Genomic DNA, 17,493 nt, shown 5'->3' with positions numbered 1-17,493 from the left:
CGCCTCCTTCCCTCTGGGGCCCGGGCCTGGCCGGGGCGTCGCGGGAGGAGCCCCCGCACCGGCGCCGCGGGGGTGGTCCCCTCCGAGCGTGGGCACCCACCTCCTGCCTGTGGCGGTTTCGCGCAGGAAATGGGGGTCGGAGAGAAGATGCGGGGGAGGGGGCAGGGGTCGCCCTTTTTCTGAGTGTTAGCAGGAGAGGAGGTGGCGACGCTCTTCCGCGAAGGGGCAGCGGGAGGGAGGGGCCGCGGCGTCGCCCCGGCCCCCGGCCCCCGGCCCGCGGCCCCTGCCACATACTAACGCTCCCAGGGATGATCTCATTCAACTTTGCACCGAGGGAGCAACGTTCCCGGGGTTAGTGGTCCGCAGAGACAGGGCCGGGACCCTCGTGTCCTGTATCACAGGGACAGGGCTGGGGCTAGGCCACCCCGGGTCCCTGGGTCCCCTCTCTGAGGCCGAAGGGACTGTGTGACCAAGTCTGAGAATGGTCTTGACTGCGCAGCCCCTCTCGGGCTTCCCCAAGATGGTCAGTCGGGGTAACTGCTCAGGTGGACCCAGAAGGAACATACAGATCTTGCTGCGGGTGAAGTTCTTAGAGCAAGGAGGGAGCGGCAGGGGCCTGGGTGCTTTGAAACGACTGGGAGGGAGGAGGGGGTGGTTGTTCCAACTGCTCTGGGGAGGTTGTCTTCCCGCGACTGCAGCTAATTAATTATTGAATGATGGGCCCTGCTTCTGTCTGCCAACCCATTAGTCCAGAAGCCTGGGTGAGTGACTCCAGCAGCGGCTCTCAGAGGCCAAGTTGCCATCCTCGCTCAGCATCCTTCATCAGGGGAAGGCGTGCAGGAGGTAGCCCCTGGATTTTAAAACTACACATGACTGTTGTACACCTGGGCATTTCCACCCGGCACCACAGGGAGAGATGGTGTTTCTAAAGGCCTTTATGCTGTTCTTTTGAATAGCCTGGCTTAATTTCAAAAGCTGTTCATTGTCACTGTCATGCTTCAGTGACACCCTTCACTCTCACTGCTTACAAATTCAAAAGGAGTTGTAGGTGAGCCTCAGGAAGAATTCTGAGGCTGGGATCCGTGCCTGTTAGAGCCTGATGTTGTGCCAGCCTTTCCAGGGATAATAGGAAGCATTATTAAATGTTTTCAGTGTGTCAGGGACAGTACTGTGCACATTGCACTCACTATTACATTTAATTCTCACAACAGTTCTAACGCGAATACTACTATTATCCCCATTTTTACAGATGAGGAAACGAAGGCTCAAATAGGTTAGCTTGCCCGAGGTCACGCGGCTGGTGAGTGGGACTCTAACTCAGCCCCCTGGCTGCTAAGCCCTGTGGTACTTTACACTCCTAACTCACCTGTGGTTCTCCAAGTGTGGTTCCTGGACCAGCAGCATCAGCATCTCCTGGGAACTTGAACCTTGTCAGAAATACGCATTCTCAACCCATCCCAGGCCTGCCGAGTCACAAACTCTATGGGAGGGACTCAGATTAATTCTGATTCATGCTCAAGCGTGAGCGCCACTCTGTTAAACGATTATTAAACAAGCATTGTAAAGGTAATTTATATGTGTGTAAGTATATGTAAATATGGACATAATTTATAAATACATATACTTCATAAATATAAAACACTGTTCTCTAAGCTGCCAATCTAGTTGAGGAAGTGAGACCAGTGCATATAGAAAAACAACAACAACAAAACCAACAGTATAAAATCAAGTGACAGATTTCACACTTCTGACCAGAAATTCAATAAGAGAAGTCGGAAGAAAGCAGTGCCCCAGTGCCTAGTGGGGTCAGATACGGCCTTTCACATATATGACCTAATGAAGGGGGTTAGCAAAGGCCACAGCAGTAGTGAGGAGTCAGGACAGCTCTGCAAAAGAGGACATCTACGCTGAGCCAAAGGACGGCAGGACTGGAGGTGGCAAAGATGACAGTGACACCACCTGCCCACTGAGGAGCAGAGCAAGGGTGGGTGTGACTGCCATCTGGCGAAAGGGATAAGGCTTGAGTGGTTAATTCTGACTCTGGTCCTCTCATCTGCACAACTAGGGCAACAGAGTTGCTGAGAAGATTAAAAGGAAATAGGGAGAGTATTCGAGCTCACCTCCCTATAAGCCTAGTACACAGTAAACGCTCGAAAAATGTTATCATCGAGTGCCTGGCGCACAGGAAGCATTCAGTAAAAGTTAGCTCTCTTTGGCTTACCCCTCAATGTTGGGGACTGGTGTATGTTCCCCAAGTGCCCTGCAGCTTGTCTTCGCTTTAGGATGATTGCACCTTATCTTCTCGGTCTGTACCTGCGGACGTTCCCCACGAGAACTTCGAACGCTCTGAGAGCAGGGGTTTTCTTTGTCCTGTTCACGGCGGTATCTCCATGTCTAGAAAAGTGCCAGCACGCAGGAGGCATTCAGTAAATGCCTGCGGAATGAATAAATGAGTGTGCAGGGTAGAGGGCTTGGTACAAATGGCCTTCCCAATTTGCACGGATAATCAATTCTCAACTTTGTCTGGAGGACTGAGCCCCTCTCTGCCTGCCTGTCACCTCTTGATTTGTGCTGTGTTTGCACAGATTGAGCCCAGGAGGGGAATATGGGGCCTTCCTGTCTCCCAATTCCATGGTGGTGGTGGTGGGGTGTGGGGAGCCTAGGGTCTTGGAACAGCAGCCGTCACAGGCAGCTCTCCCACATCTGTACTCGCACAACCAAAGGGAGAGGGGCGAACTGAGGCAGGTACCTGATGATTTAGGGGGGAGCCACTGTTTGGGATAAACTCTCTAGCTATCTACCTCCACTGTAACTGAGGGAACCTGATTTCAGAAAAGCCCCACCCCAGTTTCTGAAGTTGTTTTTTCCTGGTGGGAGGGGTTTGTGGGAAGTTTGGGGTAGGGGCAGAGGGTGGGGGACAGTTTTTCTGGAAGGATAGGCTTGAGCTGTGACTTCAGTGTGATGTTTACACACATCCTTAGAGGCTGTGTGCCTGCCCTTCTGAGGCATAAGGTCCCCTGGGTGACAGGGCTCCTTTCCTATCAGGAACTCTCCAGAAGGCGGGCACGGAGACAGGGTGGGGTATGTTTTGCAATCTGCAATTTAACAAGTCGATTTGCAACCTCCTCTGGCAGGTTGGTTTAAGTTTCCTTAGGCTGTGCTCCTGTTTTTATAAACATTCAACTAGACCCTGGCAGGGCCGGTACAGCACTCCCTGGCCCAGGGCCACTGGCTGTAATCACCGTTGAATTTTAAAAAACAAAAGCAAAGCGTAGCCACAAACCCCACTGAATTGATTTCTGTTATCGTGGTTGGTGTCTAACATGAAAGAAACCCTTCCCAACATCTGTCAGGTCTAAATTCGGACACTGCCATCAAATTGCATAGCCTAGTCCCATGCCTTTCACTGCAGTCACCTTTATTTTTTTCCTCCGTTGCATAGCAATATAAGTAACACACCACAGTGCACCAAGCCACAAACGTTGGTTTAAAGAAAAACCCGGGCACTGTTTCTTCCTCGGTTTGTTGTTGTATGCTTAACGTTTTCCTATCATTGTCCTCTGTGAGCTGCTCAGGGTTACCCACCAGCAGGAAGCAGGACTGTTCATTGTTGAAAGTCAGATGCCATATATGACTTGTTCGAAGTTGCTTTCTTTCCTTCTTACCACGATTAACGCAGCTTTGGGGTTTCACTCGGTGATGCCTGACAGGTGCTATTAAGAAAGACGGTGTCACGTGGCCTTGAGAGTGAAAGATGCTTGAGTCTACTGCTTCCTCCTATTCCCCAGACTTCTTTCAAATAATGACTTCAGAGCTCCAACCGGTAAGAAAGACTGGTTTTTAAAAAAAAATAGCTGAAAAAAGTATTCTTTGGGGTCCACCCAAAAACTAGACCACCCCAGAAGGCACGTAGGAATTTCCTCGGCCTTGTTGCAGGTTAGTCTTTATTTCTGATTTCTGTCAAGGTGAGAAGAGAGTGGCGGTGGCCCAGCCTCCCCTAATGTGGAAGAGAGGACTCAGGGTTGGGAGGGGCCAGGACTCAGTGGTAGGGGTCAGTCTGCAGAGGCTAGGGCTCTAGCTCCAGGCCCCTGGCAGACCGGGGGCAGGTGTAGGCAGTGTGGCTGTTCGTATCCAGGGATTCAGGGCCTGGCAGGTGGACACTGGCAGCACACCGCCTGGGGTTCCAGGCTGTACTATTTACTCACTAGGGGAGCTTGGTTAGTAAGTCACTTAGCCTTTTTGAGCCTCAGTTTTCCCATCCATAAAATGGACATGATCAAGTACCAACATCAGTCTATGGTCTTTGTGCAGATAAAATGAGAAAGTATATGTAAAGTAGCAAGTATGGTGCATGCGCATAGTAAGGACTCAGTAACATAAGATATTAGTGCTGTTTGTATTTAAACACTAGAAGTACAAATAGGAAAATACAACCCATAATCCAAGAGGTTTGTAAAAGTAAAGAGAAGTGGGAAATAGGTATCCCTGATCTAACCAACCTAACTGACTGGCAAGAATCTTGTAGCTTATTAAGGGCATGGAGTCGAAAGGAGAGATTCCTTCCTCAACAGTTAGTCACTCAACAACCATGTGCTGACCACCTACTATGTGCCCCACACCCTGCTAAGTGCTGGGGTTCAGAAGTGATTAAGACGTGGTCCTTGATCTTGAGACACTCGTGCCTGTCTCTCTGTGAAGACTTGGCTCCTTGAGGGCAGGCAGTGTGCTGTGCTGGTAGCCTCCCCCGTCCCTCAGCGCCCAGGAGAGGCTCGGCAGCCAGGGCATGGCTCCCGCCACCAAGTTGTGTGCACTGACCCCAGCACAGGAGCTGCTTGTTGTCCCCTGCCCTCTCCATGCTGCCCAGGGGAAGCCAGTGGGTGGCAATGGGAAAGCCTTTGGTGACCAGGGCGGCCAGACCGTCACTGTGCACACAGATCGCCCAGGGATCCCGTTACCGTGTGTATTCTGATTCCGCAGGTTTCCATTTCTAACAGGCCCACAGGTGACCCTGACGCTGCTGGTCTAGGGACCACACTTTGAGACCACTGGTTGAGGTGTGGCCTGAAGAGGGCAAAGACCCACCGGCGGCGCCCGTTTCTGAGTGGGGCAGGGGGTGCCCTTCCTCTTGGCCCGCTCCCCTGGCTCCCCTTAACTCCAGTTACCATTCTGCCACTATTGTTTTAAGACTTTCTTTTTTACATCAAGACTCGATACTTTCTAGAACTACCAGGTGGCCACCTGTCCGTGGCCCGTTGCCTTTCACTGTGTTATTCTAGAACATCACCCAGGCAGTGTCTCTGGGTCTCCAACCACATGTGACAAAAGAGAACGTAGCCTCCACCCGCCACCGTAAAACTGACAGAATCACCTCAGGGCTGTTCTCTGCACTGACCACTGAGGCTACTCACGTCACAGTCACTAAGGAGTTAAAGAGAAGGAACTGAGAAAGAGGCCAGTGGGATGAGAATATCAGACGGCTGAGAGCACAGCGTACAGAGGAGTAGGGGACCCTGGCCTGCAGCCTTTGTCCGTTTTGGGTTTATTTGGGAGCAAAAATAATAATGCCAATAAAATCCATATGATGTCTTAGTTTATAAAGTGCTTGAGCCCTTTTGATCACGAATCACAATAATCCCATGAAATACTATAATTACCCCCATTTTACAGATGTAGAGGCTGAAAGTGAGGCACAGTAGGTGGCGTGTCTAAGATCAAAGAGTTAGAGAGAAGCAAAGCCGGGATTCACACCCAGGCCTTTTGATTTTAAACCCTGTGTTCTTTTCACTGTGCTAACTTACTAGGGCATGGGGAACATAAGGTTTGAGAAATGCTCCCAGCTTGGAAAATGTGAAATCTGTGACCAGGTTGATTATATCCAGCGTTGGGTTTAGCCTTGATGCATCCGGAAATGCAGGTGCAAAGCGGCGCATAAAACACGCCGGCGACATTTACTCTTCGGCTCCTACGTCTCACTAGCCGCATTGCACGTGCTCAGTAACCGTAGGTGGCCAGTGGCTACGGAACTGGACAGCACAGAGAGAGCATTTATGTCTAGGTCACGGGAGAAAGTTCTGTTGGATAGCTTTTGCCTAAATATAGTTATTCTTTCTCTCATAAATTATTTTTCCTGTCTTTCTCTTATTGGGTCTTGTAAAAACTAAAACCAAAGAGAGAGAGGAAGCATAGTTTCTGGAAAGGGGCACTGGCACAGCTAGAAGATTTAGAAAACTCAGGGAATTCCATCTGTCATGGAAAGAAGTGTAGAGCTAACATCCAAGTTAGTAGAGGAAGCCAGTGGAGAACTGAGTGGTTAGCGGTGCCATGGGAGTGGTGTTTCCTCTCTCAAGTAGGGTTAAGTTTCGGTTTGAATGTAACATTAGCGAGCCTACCAGCGCAATAACACCAAGGGCCGGGCACTCACTGCCCTAACCGGGTAACGTGAACTCGTTAATCTCTCTGGGAGGCACTGTTATTACCTGCACTTTGCAATTGAAGAAGCTGAGGGTGAGAGAGGTTAAGTGACTTGCCCAAGATCACAGACTAGTAAATGGCAGAGCCTGATTCAAACCCAGGAGGCCTAGAGCCCCGTGTTCACCGCTGCAACTAAACACCCCAGGGAGGTGCTGGGCGAGCTTTTGTTATAATCCTGCCTAAGGGCATCGCCATTCAGTGTGAGCACTCAGGAGAGGTAAGATTTTTCTAGAAGAGCAGTTGGCAGATGTTCCGAAGCGGGTGCCAAGCCCTGACCTCCCCTTCATCATGGTGACTGGGAAAGAGTCAGCTGACCCACCGGAGAATCGGGCGGACTGGCAAAGTCCCCCGGGCGGGCCGGGCCAGGGGCCTTGGAAGCCGCGCCCCTCTCCCAGGAAGCCCGCCTTGCCCTCCCCGGGCGCGCTTGACTCTGTCCAGCCCCTGTAAATGCCTTCCTGACCACAATGGTTTCTGGTGAAATGGCTGTTACGAAAAACCTCTTTGGAACACCAAGCTGGACTTCCATGATTTCTACTGGATTCCATCCAAGCCAACTTTTTAATAAACTAAGTGTTTTGGCTTGTCCCAGTCTAACCTGAGTTCTACCGAAACGTTCGTTTCCCCCATTGTTTCTCTGTAACAACTCACACTGGGTGCCGGGCACTGTTACCGACCGACACTTCAGAATCCCGTTTGTGCGCTCGAGTGGTTCTCTCGGACTTTTCCTTTAACCCTTACCCAAGGATGTACAGGTGCCCCCTAAAGATGCACGCGCTCTGGCCTGGCCGGGCGTGGCTCAGCGGTTGAGCGTCAACCTGGGATCCAGGCGATCGGGGTTCGATTCCCGGTCAGGGCCCATGCCCGGGCTGCGGGCTCGATCAATGACTCTCTCATCATTGATGTTTCTATCTCTCTCTCTCCCTCTCCTTTCCTCTCTCTGAAATCAATAAAGATATATTTAAAAAAAAAAAAAAAGATGCACGCACTCTAACAGCTCAATTTTGGAAATGAAATGTCCTCTAATCACTACCTTTATAGTTATTCACAGTGCGTGCATACATTTTTGGGGGGACACCTTATATTTTTATTGATTTTAGAGAGAGAGAAACATCAGTGTGAGAGAGAAACATCGATTGGCTGCTTCCCACACACTCCCCGGCTGGGCATCAAACCGCAGCTTAGGTGTGTGTCCTGACCAGGAACCGAACCCGCAGGGCTGTGGTCCATGTACGATGCTGTATAAAGAAAACTGTACAGCCGTCTCTTTCTCCAGTTCTTGCTGATCTCGTCTCCCCTCCTCCCTTCCCTATATCCCTTTAGAGAAGAGGCATTATGTATAAAACTGTGGAATAATTGCAACACACTTTGCACTATTTATATTTAAGTTAGCTGCTCGATCATTCACAGCCAGCTTCTCATCAGGCGGTTTCCTTCCCCTGAGCTTGGCATCCCCCCCCAGCCCCTCTGTACCGCCTCCTGGCCATGCCACTTAATCCACTCAAGTGAACTTCATAACAACCTAAATAGAAGAAGGTACGTTTAGCACAAATATACAGCCCGATGTTCTTTCCGAGATACGCAGAACACTCCCCTTTCTCTGATTCTATTGCGGTTTGGGGTGCAGAACCCTTCCATCAGCGCAGAGAATTAAGCATTGATTGATTTAAAAATAGATCCTTACCTGAAGGAAGTCTTTCAGGAATTTCTTAGCATGAGCTTTTCTCAGGAAATTATTAGGAGGAAGATCATAGGGGAAATCAGAACCCCAGCTATGTAACCAGTTCATTTCCACACGATCAGCCGTCTCGTCGCACACTGCCGGGGCCCTGCCCCCAGTTCCACCTCACCCGGTCCTGATGTTGAGACAAGGGCAGCCAGGTTCCTCGGCGGTGGTTTTGCAGGGATGTCCTATGGCATTAGGCTCCCGTATTTCTTGACAAAATCCTTGATTTTGAGAACAAGCCATCTGAATCCTTGCCTTGCTTTCACTGCCGACTAGGATGGAAATGTTGGGAGCTGGCTTTCCTCTTCCAGAAAATGAGTATCGTCTTCCAGAGCAAATGCGCTTCTGCCTTGTGCCTGCTAAAAGGATGAGACTCTGCCGCCCTCATGGCATCATGAAGTCGTGTGAGTCTCATGAAGAATCAGGAGAGCCCGTCACATGAGTCCATCCGGGATGGGAATCTGCCACCAAGAGCACGTATCAGCTTAAGAGCTTTTAATGGGAACTGTAGGGTTGAAGTGTCCCTTCCAGCTCTGTGCGATTCATCCCAGAGAAGAGAATTGCCAACGAGCCGGGTCGTGTAGACAGTGTATACACGTGGTACTCACCCGGCAGAAGCAAGGATACAGTGTTCACTTCATTCTTTCATCTGAGTGCAACGTGTGTTGCTATAATTGAATTAAGTGTTCATACGCTTCTGCCTGTAAACAACAGGAATTTATGTCTCACAGCCCTGGAGGCTTTAAGTCCAAGATCAAGGTGCTGGCAGACTTGGTTCCTGGTGAGAGCTCTCTTCCTGCCTTGGGGGTGGAGGAGAGAGAGAGAGAGAGAGAGAGAGAGAGAGAACTATCAGAGCACTAATGACTCCATCTAAACCTAATTACCTCCCAAAGGCCCCATCTCCAAATATCATTGCATCCGGGGTTAGGACTTCAACACATGAATTTGAGGGGAGGGACACAGTTCAGTCCATAGCACAGCCTGGATGGTACCTTTGTGAAGGCCCCCCATTCATTCATTTAACAGAGGTTTGTTGGGAGCCTGCTCTCCAAGGCAGAGCGGTAGATGCTCAGGACACAGCAACGCAGAGCAGACCCTGTCCCCACCCTCACACAGCTCAGGATTTACTAAAATAAAAATTTTAAAAATTATAGAAAATTTTAAATAGACATGGTTATAGGAGACACAAAGGTACATAAACCAGGCAGGCTTCCCAGAGGACGTGCCATCAGAGCTGAGAGCCGTGAGTCGGGTGGACAGGGAGGAGACCTTCCTAAGCCAGAGCAGAGGCCCCAAGTGGGAGAAAGAACTGAAACTGTGTGTCTAGAGCTTCTCAGAACAATGAATTGTGTCTCCCGCTGTCTGAGAACTTGCCCAAGTGATCTTTTTACCCAAAGGGGAGCTTGCTGCTGGGTGCAGTCATCAGAGAGCAGAGCAGCGAGTGTTGGCTCTGTGGCCAGGGCTGGCCAGCCTCTGGGGGTGAGGGAGCCGGCGGACTGGAGGTCCGGGGGAGATCTTTGCAGTTTTGCATCATCACACACCTTCCCTCCAACTTAAGGCCAAATAAGAACCATGTTGTCATTTATGAAACTCTTTCTAAGTGAGAATGTCCTTAAGATAGAACATTTCATCAGCAATCGCAAGAAAATAGAAATAAATACAGTAAAATAAAATGGAAATCCATTAATAAGTTCTGCTTCTTGCTGAATGACTTGTTTCTGGCAGGTGGCCATTTCCTAAGGGAAACTTTTTATCCACTGCTTTGCTTTAAATGCTCTCCAATCGGGTCTGTGTCCTGTCTTCTGCTACTTTAGCTTTAGAACACAAACCCTCTTCTCTAAAAACATGTGCTTACCATTTGCAACGTTGTGTCCTGTGAACTCTCCGGAAGTTAGCTACTGAGATCAGTTGCTGGTGAAAATGCATAATATAACTGTATCTGCTGAGCCCCTATTTAATGACTTGGGTTTGTATGTCATTGTCCCTTTCACCGCTATCTTTTCATCTTTATTTTTTCTCTTTTATTCACTCCTTCTTTTGAATAGAGGGCACAGTTTTGCCCTCAACATCCTGTTTCATCACATTGTCTGAGAGCCTAACGCACAGCGGGTGCCCAGAGAAGAAATGATGATGCCAAGAATGATATCTGACATCTTCTCGTGGGCCGGTTGCGTGCTTGAGTCTCACCTGCAGGGTTAGTGTCCCTGCTGCACCGCCCAGTGGGGGTCAGCAGCTGCCGGTGGTGCCCCGATGTGTGAGCGCCGCCTTCCTGCATTGTCATCTCTCAGTCTATGCGCTCACCCCCCAAGTTAGGCTAAGAGCCGTGTCCCTTTCATCACTGTCTCCCTAATGCCCAGCACAGCCCCTGACCAGGACCACAGGTGACTCCCTGAAAGACAGGGAGGAAGTGACGGGATGGGGGTGGGGACAAGAGAAGTAAAGGGGCAAAAAAGAGGTAGCCTCGCATTCCGTATTCTCTCTGACATTAGCAGAGGCGCAGTGTTGTGCTGGGATTAAGGGAAAAGGGAGCATGGGGTGGGGGCTGGGGCTTTGACCTAGAAAGGTTAAAATGTAGGGTTCCAGGGGGCTGCAGGCTTCCCACAGGTTATTCAATGAACCTTCTCTTCCAGGGTGTGGGACACAGCGTGGTGGGACTCCATGACAGTGGACTTGCTCGCCTGGTTCCTGGCTGAGCTAGACTTGGCGTGAATTGTTTTCAAGCAGTTTCTAGTGGGTCAACCCAAGTCTAGCAAACACAGAGTCATTCCAGAGCCTTACAGGAAGGGCAAGTTTAAAAGGACCCTTCTGGCTGCATGCTCTCTGTCGATGCCACTTTCCAGAGCAGCGGTCACTGTCGTCACCAGCAGCCTCGGGCCTGGCCAGGTCCTCCCCCAGTGTCCCTGCCCTGGCCCGGCGAGCAGCTGCGGGCGGGAGGATTCCCTCCACACAGTGATGACATTCAGCTAAGCCACAGTTTCCTTGACTCAGGAGGAAACCCGTGTGGTTTGGGGTTGGGGGGGCGAGGAGGAGCGAAGTGCAGATATTTTCTCATTGTGCGGTGGCTTTAAATTGCAACCTCTCTTTACATTTTCCATGATGCACCAAACACATCTGTGCCAGCAGGGGACAAATGTACTCCATCTGGAAGATGGTCCAGACGGCTATAAATTAGGGTTTGTGTACAGAGATGCCAAAAATGTGGCCGCGGGCTAGGGTGTCCCTGGGACCAGTCGCCTCCTCCGCAGTCTGTGTGGTGGCTGCAGGCCTTGGCCTGACGCCTCTGTCAATAGGCTTCGCCTTGTACTTGGAAACTGTCTTTCCATCCAGTCGCCACAGAGGCTGGCGGGCAGGGGTGCCCCTGAGGCTCCGCCGGGCCCAGGCGTCCAGTCGGGGCAGCCTCGGGAGCTCCTAGGATGAGGCTTCCCCAGGGGCATCCCTGTCCTTCCTGCGCCTGGATCAGCGATGACCTTGAAACTAAAGCTCGACCCAAGAAAACTCTCCCCACTGTCTTGATTGAACAAACTACCATATGCTTTTAAAAAAAATTTTTTTTAAACCTTTTAAGAGTACTGTGTGCTTAATGCAGAAAACTTAGAAAATATTGTGAAAAGGAAAAGTCACCCGCAATCCACCCCTAAAGATAAACATTGCTAATGCTCTAGCATGGCTTCTTTCGATATTTCGCCATGCCATGCTGCCCTGTTTTTAAAACCAAAAGTCTTTTAAAGCTGGTTGAGCCCAGTTCCCTCGGCCATCCCTCGAATTATCCAATTAGTGCTTCCTCAAGTACTGGAAACTCTTAGTTATTCCACATCAGAGACTCCGGCTGGCAGCCCTGCCCTCTAACTCCCTGGCTGAAGTCGCGCGGCCTCCTGAAGGACCGGGCCCTGAGGGGACAGGCCTGGAGGCGACAGGGGCTAGAGGGTGAAGTCCTCGGATAAACCCAGCCAGAGAGCCGCAGAGGGTAGGGCCGGGCCTTGCAGACAGCCCCACAGAGAGAAGGACCTGTGTTCAAAGGCTCTGCCAGCCCCTGGCCTGGATGTTATTTTTCCATATGAAACCTCTGCCTCCCTGACGTCCGTCCGTCTGTCTCCCGTCGAGGCGGGGCAGCCTCTACCCTGTCACCTGGCGGTGGGCAGGGCAGCCCAACACTGACTGAGGGGCTGGCAGAACTGGGGGGCTGTTTTTACATCTCTGCTCCCTTTCCCCTTGTGCCTGGTGCCCAAAGGTGCCCAGTGCACATCTATGGATAGATGGATCCATGGGGTGGAACCGGAGAGGGGTGTTTGCGGACGGAGAGGATGCTGGGGCTGAGCCTGCTGGTGGGCCGCTGCGACAGGCCTGCGGTGCAGGAGAGGGCTCCCCGCCGCAGTGCAGGGCCTCACAAAGCCCGAGTGGCCGCGGGAGGCAGGCGATGACTCTACCAGCTGCCAGCCTGCCCATGCCCAGCTGCTGCCCGCGCCAGCCACTCAGCCTCTCCGTGAGCCGCACGGCACACAGACCATGCTTTTTCAGAAAATTATTTTTTCCTTTCTCACTTTCCATGGAAACTCAAAATAGCAACCAAAAAAAAAAACAAAAAACGGTCAAGCTCCCTCCCTGCCTGCAGCGCAGTGACCGAGGCCCCAGGGGAGGGGGGAGGGAGGACGGCTCGATGCCTGGGAAACGGCTTCCTGGGCGTAGCTGAGGCGTGGGCAGGTCTGAGGTGGGTGTGTTTGCCTCCAGTTCAGAGCAGCGGGTTCCCCCGGGTCTCGGAGTTCATCTTGCTTTTGGCGACCCAGCGTCTGAAACACAGTCCCCTCTCACTGAGGTTGTCGGTCAGGAGTCCAGAGTGCCCATAAGGGGCAGCAGGGCAGGGCACCAATGCCTTCCAGGGGCCGGTTCTGGAAAGTTCTTGTTAAGCTACCTCCAGGTTGCACAGTGTGGGGCATGCCCCATAAGCCCAGGGCAGCCGCAGGATGGGAAAAACTCCAGTTCTAGGGTCACGTCAGGGATCCCGGGGGCTCTGAGCACTTCACGTCACCTCCCCTGTGAACCATGAAGGATGTGGCCTTCCAGCCCCCAGCATCCTGGCCACTGCTTGCTCCTGGGGTGCACACACTCCCCTTCTCTTCTTTGTAAAGCTCTCTCGCTCTCGTTTGCTTTTCAGCTGGCGGGGTCGGCTGTCATTGCCTTTGGACTATGGTTTCGTTTCGGAGGTACCACGATGGATTTCTCATCAGGGGACAAGTCCCCAGAGTGGGACTTCTATGTGGGTGAGTGATGTCGGCTTCCCTAAGCTGTGGCCAGGGCTGCCCCAGAGGCCTAAGGCACCTGTCCCTGGACTCCTGGGGGCGGGAAGGGATGGAGGGAAAGGAGGGGGGAGAAACCTGGCCCTGAAGACTCCACCTGGCCCTGTGGCGGGGAATGCGGCCTAGGTGGAGAGGGCCCCTCACATGGTCCGTCCCTCTGGTCTTCAAAACCAAGGAAGACCAGGCCCATGGAGCTTCTTTCAGCCACTTCAAGGAAAACAGCGCAAAATGTAACTGCAGTTTGTTCCAAAGAATCAGCAACTCCCTCTGCTCTGGGTCGAGTGGGGCATCCACAGTCCACTACCCACTTGTCCACCTGGGGCAGCGGGGCCTGCAGTCAGGGGTTTGTTTTGTGGTCTTGTATTTTAAGTTGTCTACGAGAGAAACAGAATTCAAAAGGAGGAGCCACCTCAGAGTTTAGAGGTGCTAATGTGAGTCCCTCGGGGGCTGCAGAGAACTGGGAGGGAGGGCAGGGGAGATAGGGGAGGGGAGATAGGGGAGGGCAGGGGAGGGGAGGCAGGAAGGGAAAGAGGCCTCGGTGGGGGAGGGGCGGTCGCCCAGCTCCCTCCAGCTGTGGGAAGGGGGTGAGGGGTGTGGGATAGCCGTAGGCTCCCATCTGGAGACAATGTGATCAGTGGGTTGAGCAGTGCCCCTGGGTTTAGAGCCTCTCGCTGCTTCCAGCCCTCCTCTAGGCTTTTTCTCTTTAGGCAGCTGAGTGCACCTGGACTCTAGGTTTCAAAATGCGCAGGACCGTTGTCAGTACAGGTGATGGCCCCATGCAGCTGCGGCTTTAAGATCCGCCCGGCCCACAGGACACTCCGGTGGCTTGTGGTGGGTGACCTCTGCGCTTGGGGTGAAGCAGGTGACCTCTGCGCCTGGGGTGAAGCAGGAGATTCTGTAGAGATCATTTGCTCCGATCCCCAAGAAGAGCAGAGCTATTTCCCAGAAGGGACCAGAGGCCAGGCCCCACTGAGAGCCAGGGACTTCCTGTCCGCAAAGGGCCAGAGGGCCCCTCCCAAGTGTGTTTTCCCCCCTCTTCCAAACACCCTCCCCACGCCATGCCTCCTGTGAGGAGAGCGGCCAGATTCCTGAGGGCATTTTTAAGAGGAAAGCAACAGAAAACCTACTGAAAGATGGACAGCAACAAGGAATCCCATGTTTCATCAAATCTTCGATGCATTCCACTAAGAAGAAACGCTGCCATTTTAATTAACATACCATAAAATATACATCCTAAGTTCAGAAACGTTAAAATGTAAAATTGATGAAATGTGGCAAAAGAAACGTGGAGGTGGGACTCTTCGATTTAGCTCGGGGTTCGGCAAAGCCATCCAGGACCCAGGTACTTTTCATCTCTCTGCCTCCCACCCTCGGGACAACCTCAGATGACAAGCATCGGATCCTCATACGGCAGCATCCAAAGGAGAAAACAGGACGTTTCACCTCACGTGGGCCTTTTTAGAAATGAACAAAACCTTTGTCAGGAGTCCCCTGGCGGGCTTCTCCTTGCAGCTTTGGCCAGAATTGCACCGTGTGCTCAGGCCTAACCCGTCATGGCCAAGAAGAGAATTACAATGACTAATCCGAGTCTCCCTGGGCCAGGAAAGGGGCCCGGGCTCCCAAGAGGGCTTTTGACACTTAGACAAAATCAGAGTTTTGTTACAAGGAAGAAACGGAGGAACCTGCCATCCTGCTTCACCCCGAAATGCTCTTTCCACTCACCTGGTGGCTCTGAAGACCTCCGCAGAAGCCGCCTCTCTCAGAGCTGACCCCAAGTGCCCCAGGACGAAGCTCAGCCAGCCATGGGCACTATCGCGAGAGGCAGCCAGCATGGCGAGAGGCAGGTACTATTGCAAGAGGCAGCCAGCACGGCGAGAAGCGGGCACTATCCCGAGAGGCAGCCAATATGCGAGAGGCGGGCACTATCGCGAGAGGCAGCCAATACGCGAGAGGCGGGCACTATCCCGAGAGGCAGCCAATACGCGAGAGGCGGGCATTATCGCGAGAGGCAGCCAATACGCGAGAGGCGGGCATTATCGCGAGAGGCGGGCACTATCCCGAGAGGCGGGCACTATCATGAGAGGCAGCCAATATGCGAGAGGCGGGCATTATCGCGAGAGGCGGGCACTATCGCGAGAGGCGGGCACTAACCTGAGGAGCTCAGGCAATGGCTGTGTTACATCCTCAGATCTAAAATAACCTCAAAGGGTAGTTCTAAATTAACACTTTTTATGGCCAACAGTTGTGTCCTAGACTAGAACCCTCCCTGAAAAATCCAGTCTTTACCTTAACTAAGCATGTTGTCTTTTACAACATACCTTTCGAATGTCAAAATCACTTCCCTTTTCCGGGACCCCCAGGGCACAGCCAGTGCCCCAGAACAGAAACGACCAAGCGTCTCATTGTTTCATCACGCTCAGTACTAATCATTAAGTGTCCTCTACGGTGACTGTTGACAGTTTGGTTCAAATAAACTCATGAGAATCCGCCACAGGTGGGACAGGGAGCGAGGCCCTTAGGCCGCCGGCCGCCTCTTCTCAAGGGCCCCGGAGTCCAGGCCGAGGCCTGGCGGCCGCCCAGTGAGTCCACTGCTGACCTGCCCCCAGGAGAAGCTGGCACCTGGGAAGCGGAGTGGGCAGCGTTCCCAGGCCCTGCCACTCTCATCTTTCGGTGAACTCGGGAGGAGCCCCCAACCTGCCCCTGGGCTCCCCGTCACAGTCCGAGTCGGGTGCCTCTCGGAGGGGCAGAGCCCTCAGGGGTCCCCGTCCCCCCTGGGGAGCGGTCGTGGCCCTTGGAAGGCTGCAGTCCCGTCTGCACCGAGGGGCTGCCCCACGCGGGCCGGGCTCCCCCGAGGGCCAGGCTTGGACTGTGCCGGGCGCCCTGCAGGGGAGGCGCCCGGCTGACTGCTGAGGGGCTGCCCGGCCTCTTTAATCCGACTCACTGGCAAGTTTTATTTTTTTTCACTTCTGGGTTCTCGGTTTCCCGGAGAGTTGTGGTGGCAGCGTGACAGAGCCGGGCCGTCGCGCACACTGTGGAGACAATCTCCCCGAAGCGCTGTCGCAAGACGTTAGGGGGCTCATTCTGGCCACACTGCAGATAAGCAAGCTGCGGGACAGAAGGGTGTCCCGGGAGCCAGCTGGCAGGCCTGGATTTCTGGCTCCCAGCTCTGTACTCTTCCAGAAAATCCCAGAAATCGAGGGCAGACCCCCCCCCCAAGCACTTTTCTCAAGGAAGAAACAACAGCACCCTCCTGCATTTATAAATTTCGAAATTAACACATTTCGAGCTGAGAGAGTCTCCGTTCTTCTGAGGGGTGCACTTTGGAGCAGACCCCTGGCTCAGGTCCAGGCTCGCCCCCACTGGCTGTGCACTCTCAGGGAAGTTAGTTAACTTCTCTGTGTCTCAGATTCCTCAGCTACGAAATACGGATGCTTCTGCACACTTCCCAGGGCAGTGCGAGTAGGAGGTGACTTACCGTAGGGGTGTGCTTAAGCCCAGTACCTGCTGTGTCCTGAGCCCCGAATAAATATTTCCTGTGGCAATTACTATGAGGAGGGCAGGCTGAGGAGCCAGCCAGCCTGCGGACGCTGGGAAAACACAAGATGGAAGGGTAAAGGAGGGCTTGGGTGCCCGGCAGGCAGAGAGAACGGCTGATGTTCCTGTCGCCTGCACTGTCCAGACGCCGCGCAGAGCAGGCCGCGGCCGAGGGAGTGGCGGTGGTCACGCTTCGTGTTCTCAGAACAGTCTCAATAACTGACACCTGTTGTTACTTCGAGAGAACCCAAGCCCTTACCTTCGCCATAAACTAAGCCCCAATATTCTAGACACACATATAATTATGTGCATCCAGGGCAAGCTGGGGTGGTAGGAGGGAGAGTTGCAGAGGCATGGGAAATTATTTTTAGATGAAAAAGAGTCATCAGCCGGGTATGTAAAACCATCTACTGTCACAAAGCCGCTGACACTATTGACCGCGCCACGCACTATCCAGTCCCTCAAAGGGGGGAG

At 52.6% G+C, this 17,493-nt stretch overlaps 1 protein-coding gene across 1 annotated transcript in view; it reads left to right on the top strand.

The window, feature by feature from the left end:
• Positions 1-17,493, top strand: part of TSPAN2 (tetraspanin 2) — a 30,577-nt gene that overhangs the window by 396 nt on the left and 12,688 nt on the right. The window contains exon 2 of the mRNA XM_087827658.1: positions 13,344-13,449. Within this exon, the coding sequence (XP_087683784.1) occupies positions 13,344-13,449 (106 nt within the window). The remainder of the gene's footprint in view (positions 1-13,343; positions 13,450-17,493) is intronic.

Source organism: Miniopterus natalensis, chromosome 19 (genome assembly GCF_054644295.1).
Source record: "Miniopterus natalensis isolate mMinNat1 chromosome 19, mMinNat1.hap1, whole genome shotgun sequence".
Taxonomy (NCBI): domain Eukaryota; kingdom Metazoa; phylum Chordata; class Mammalia; order Chiroptera; family Miniopteridae; genus Miniopterus; species Miniopterus natalensis.
Note: the sequence above shows the minus strand (reverse complement) of the source record. Positions and strands in the feature narration are given on the sequence as shown.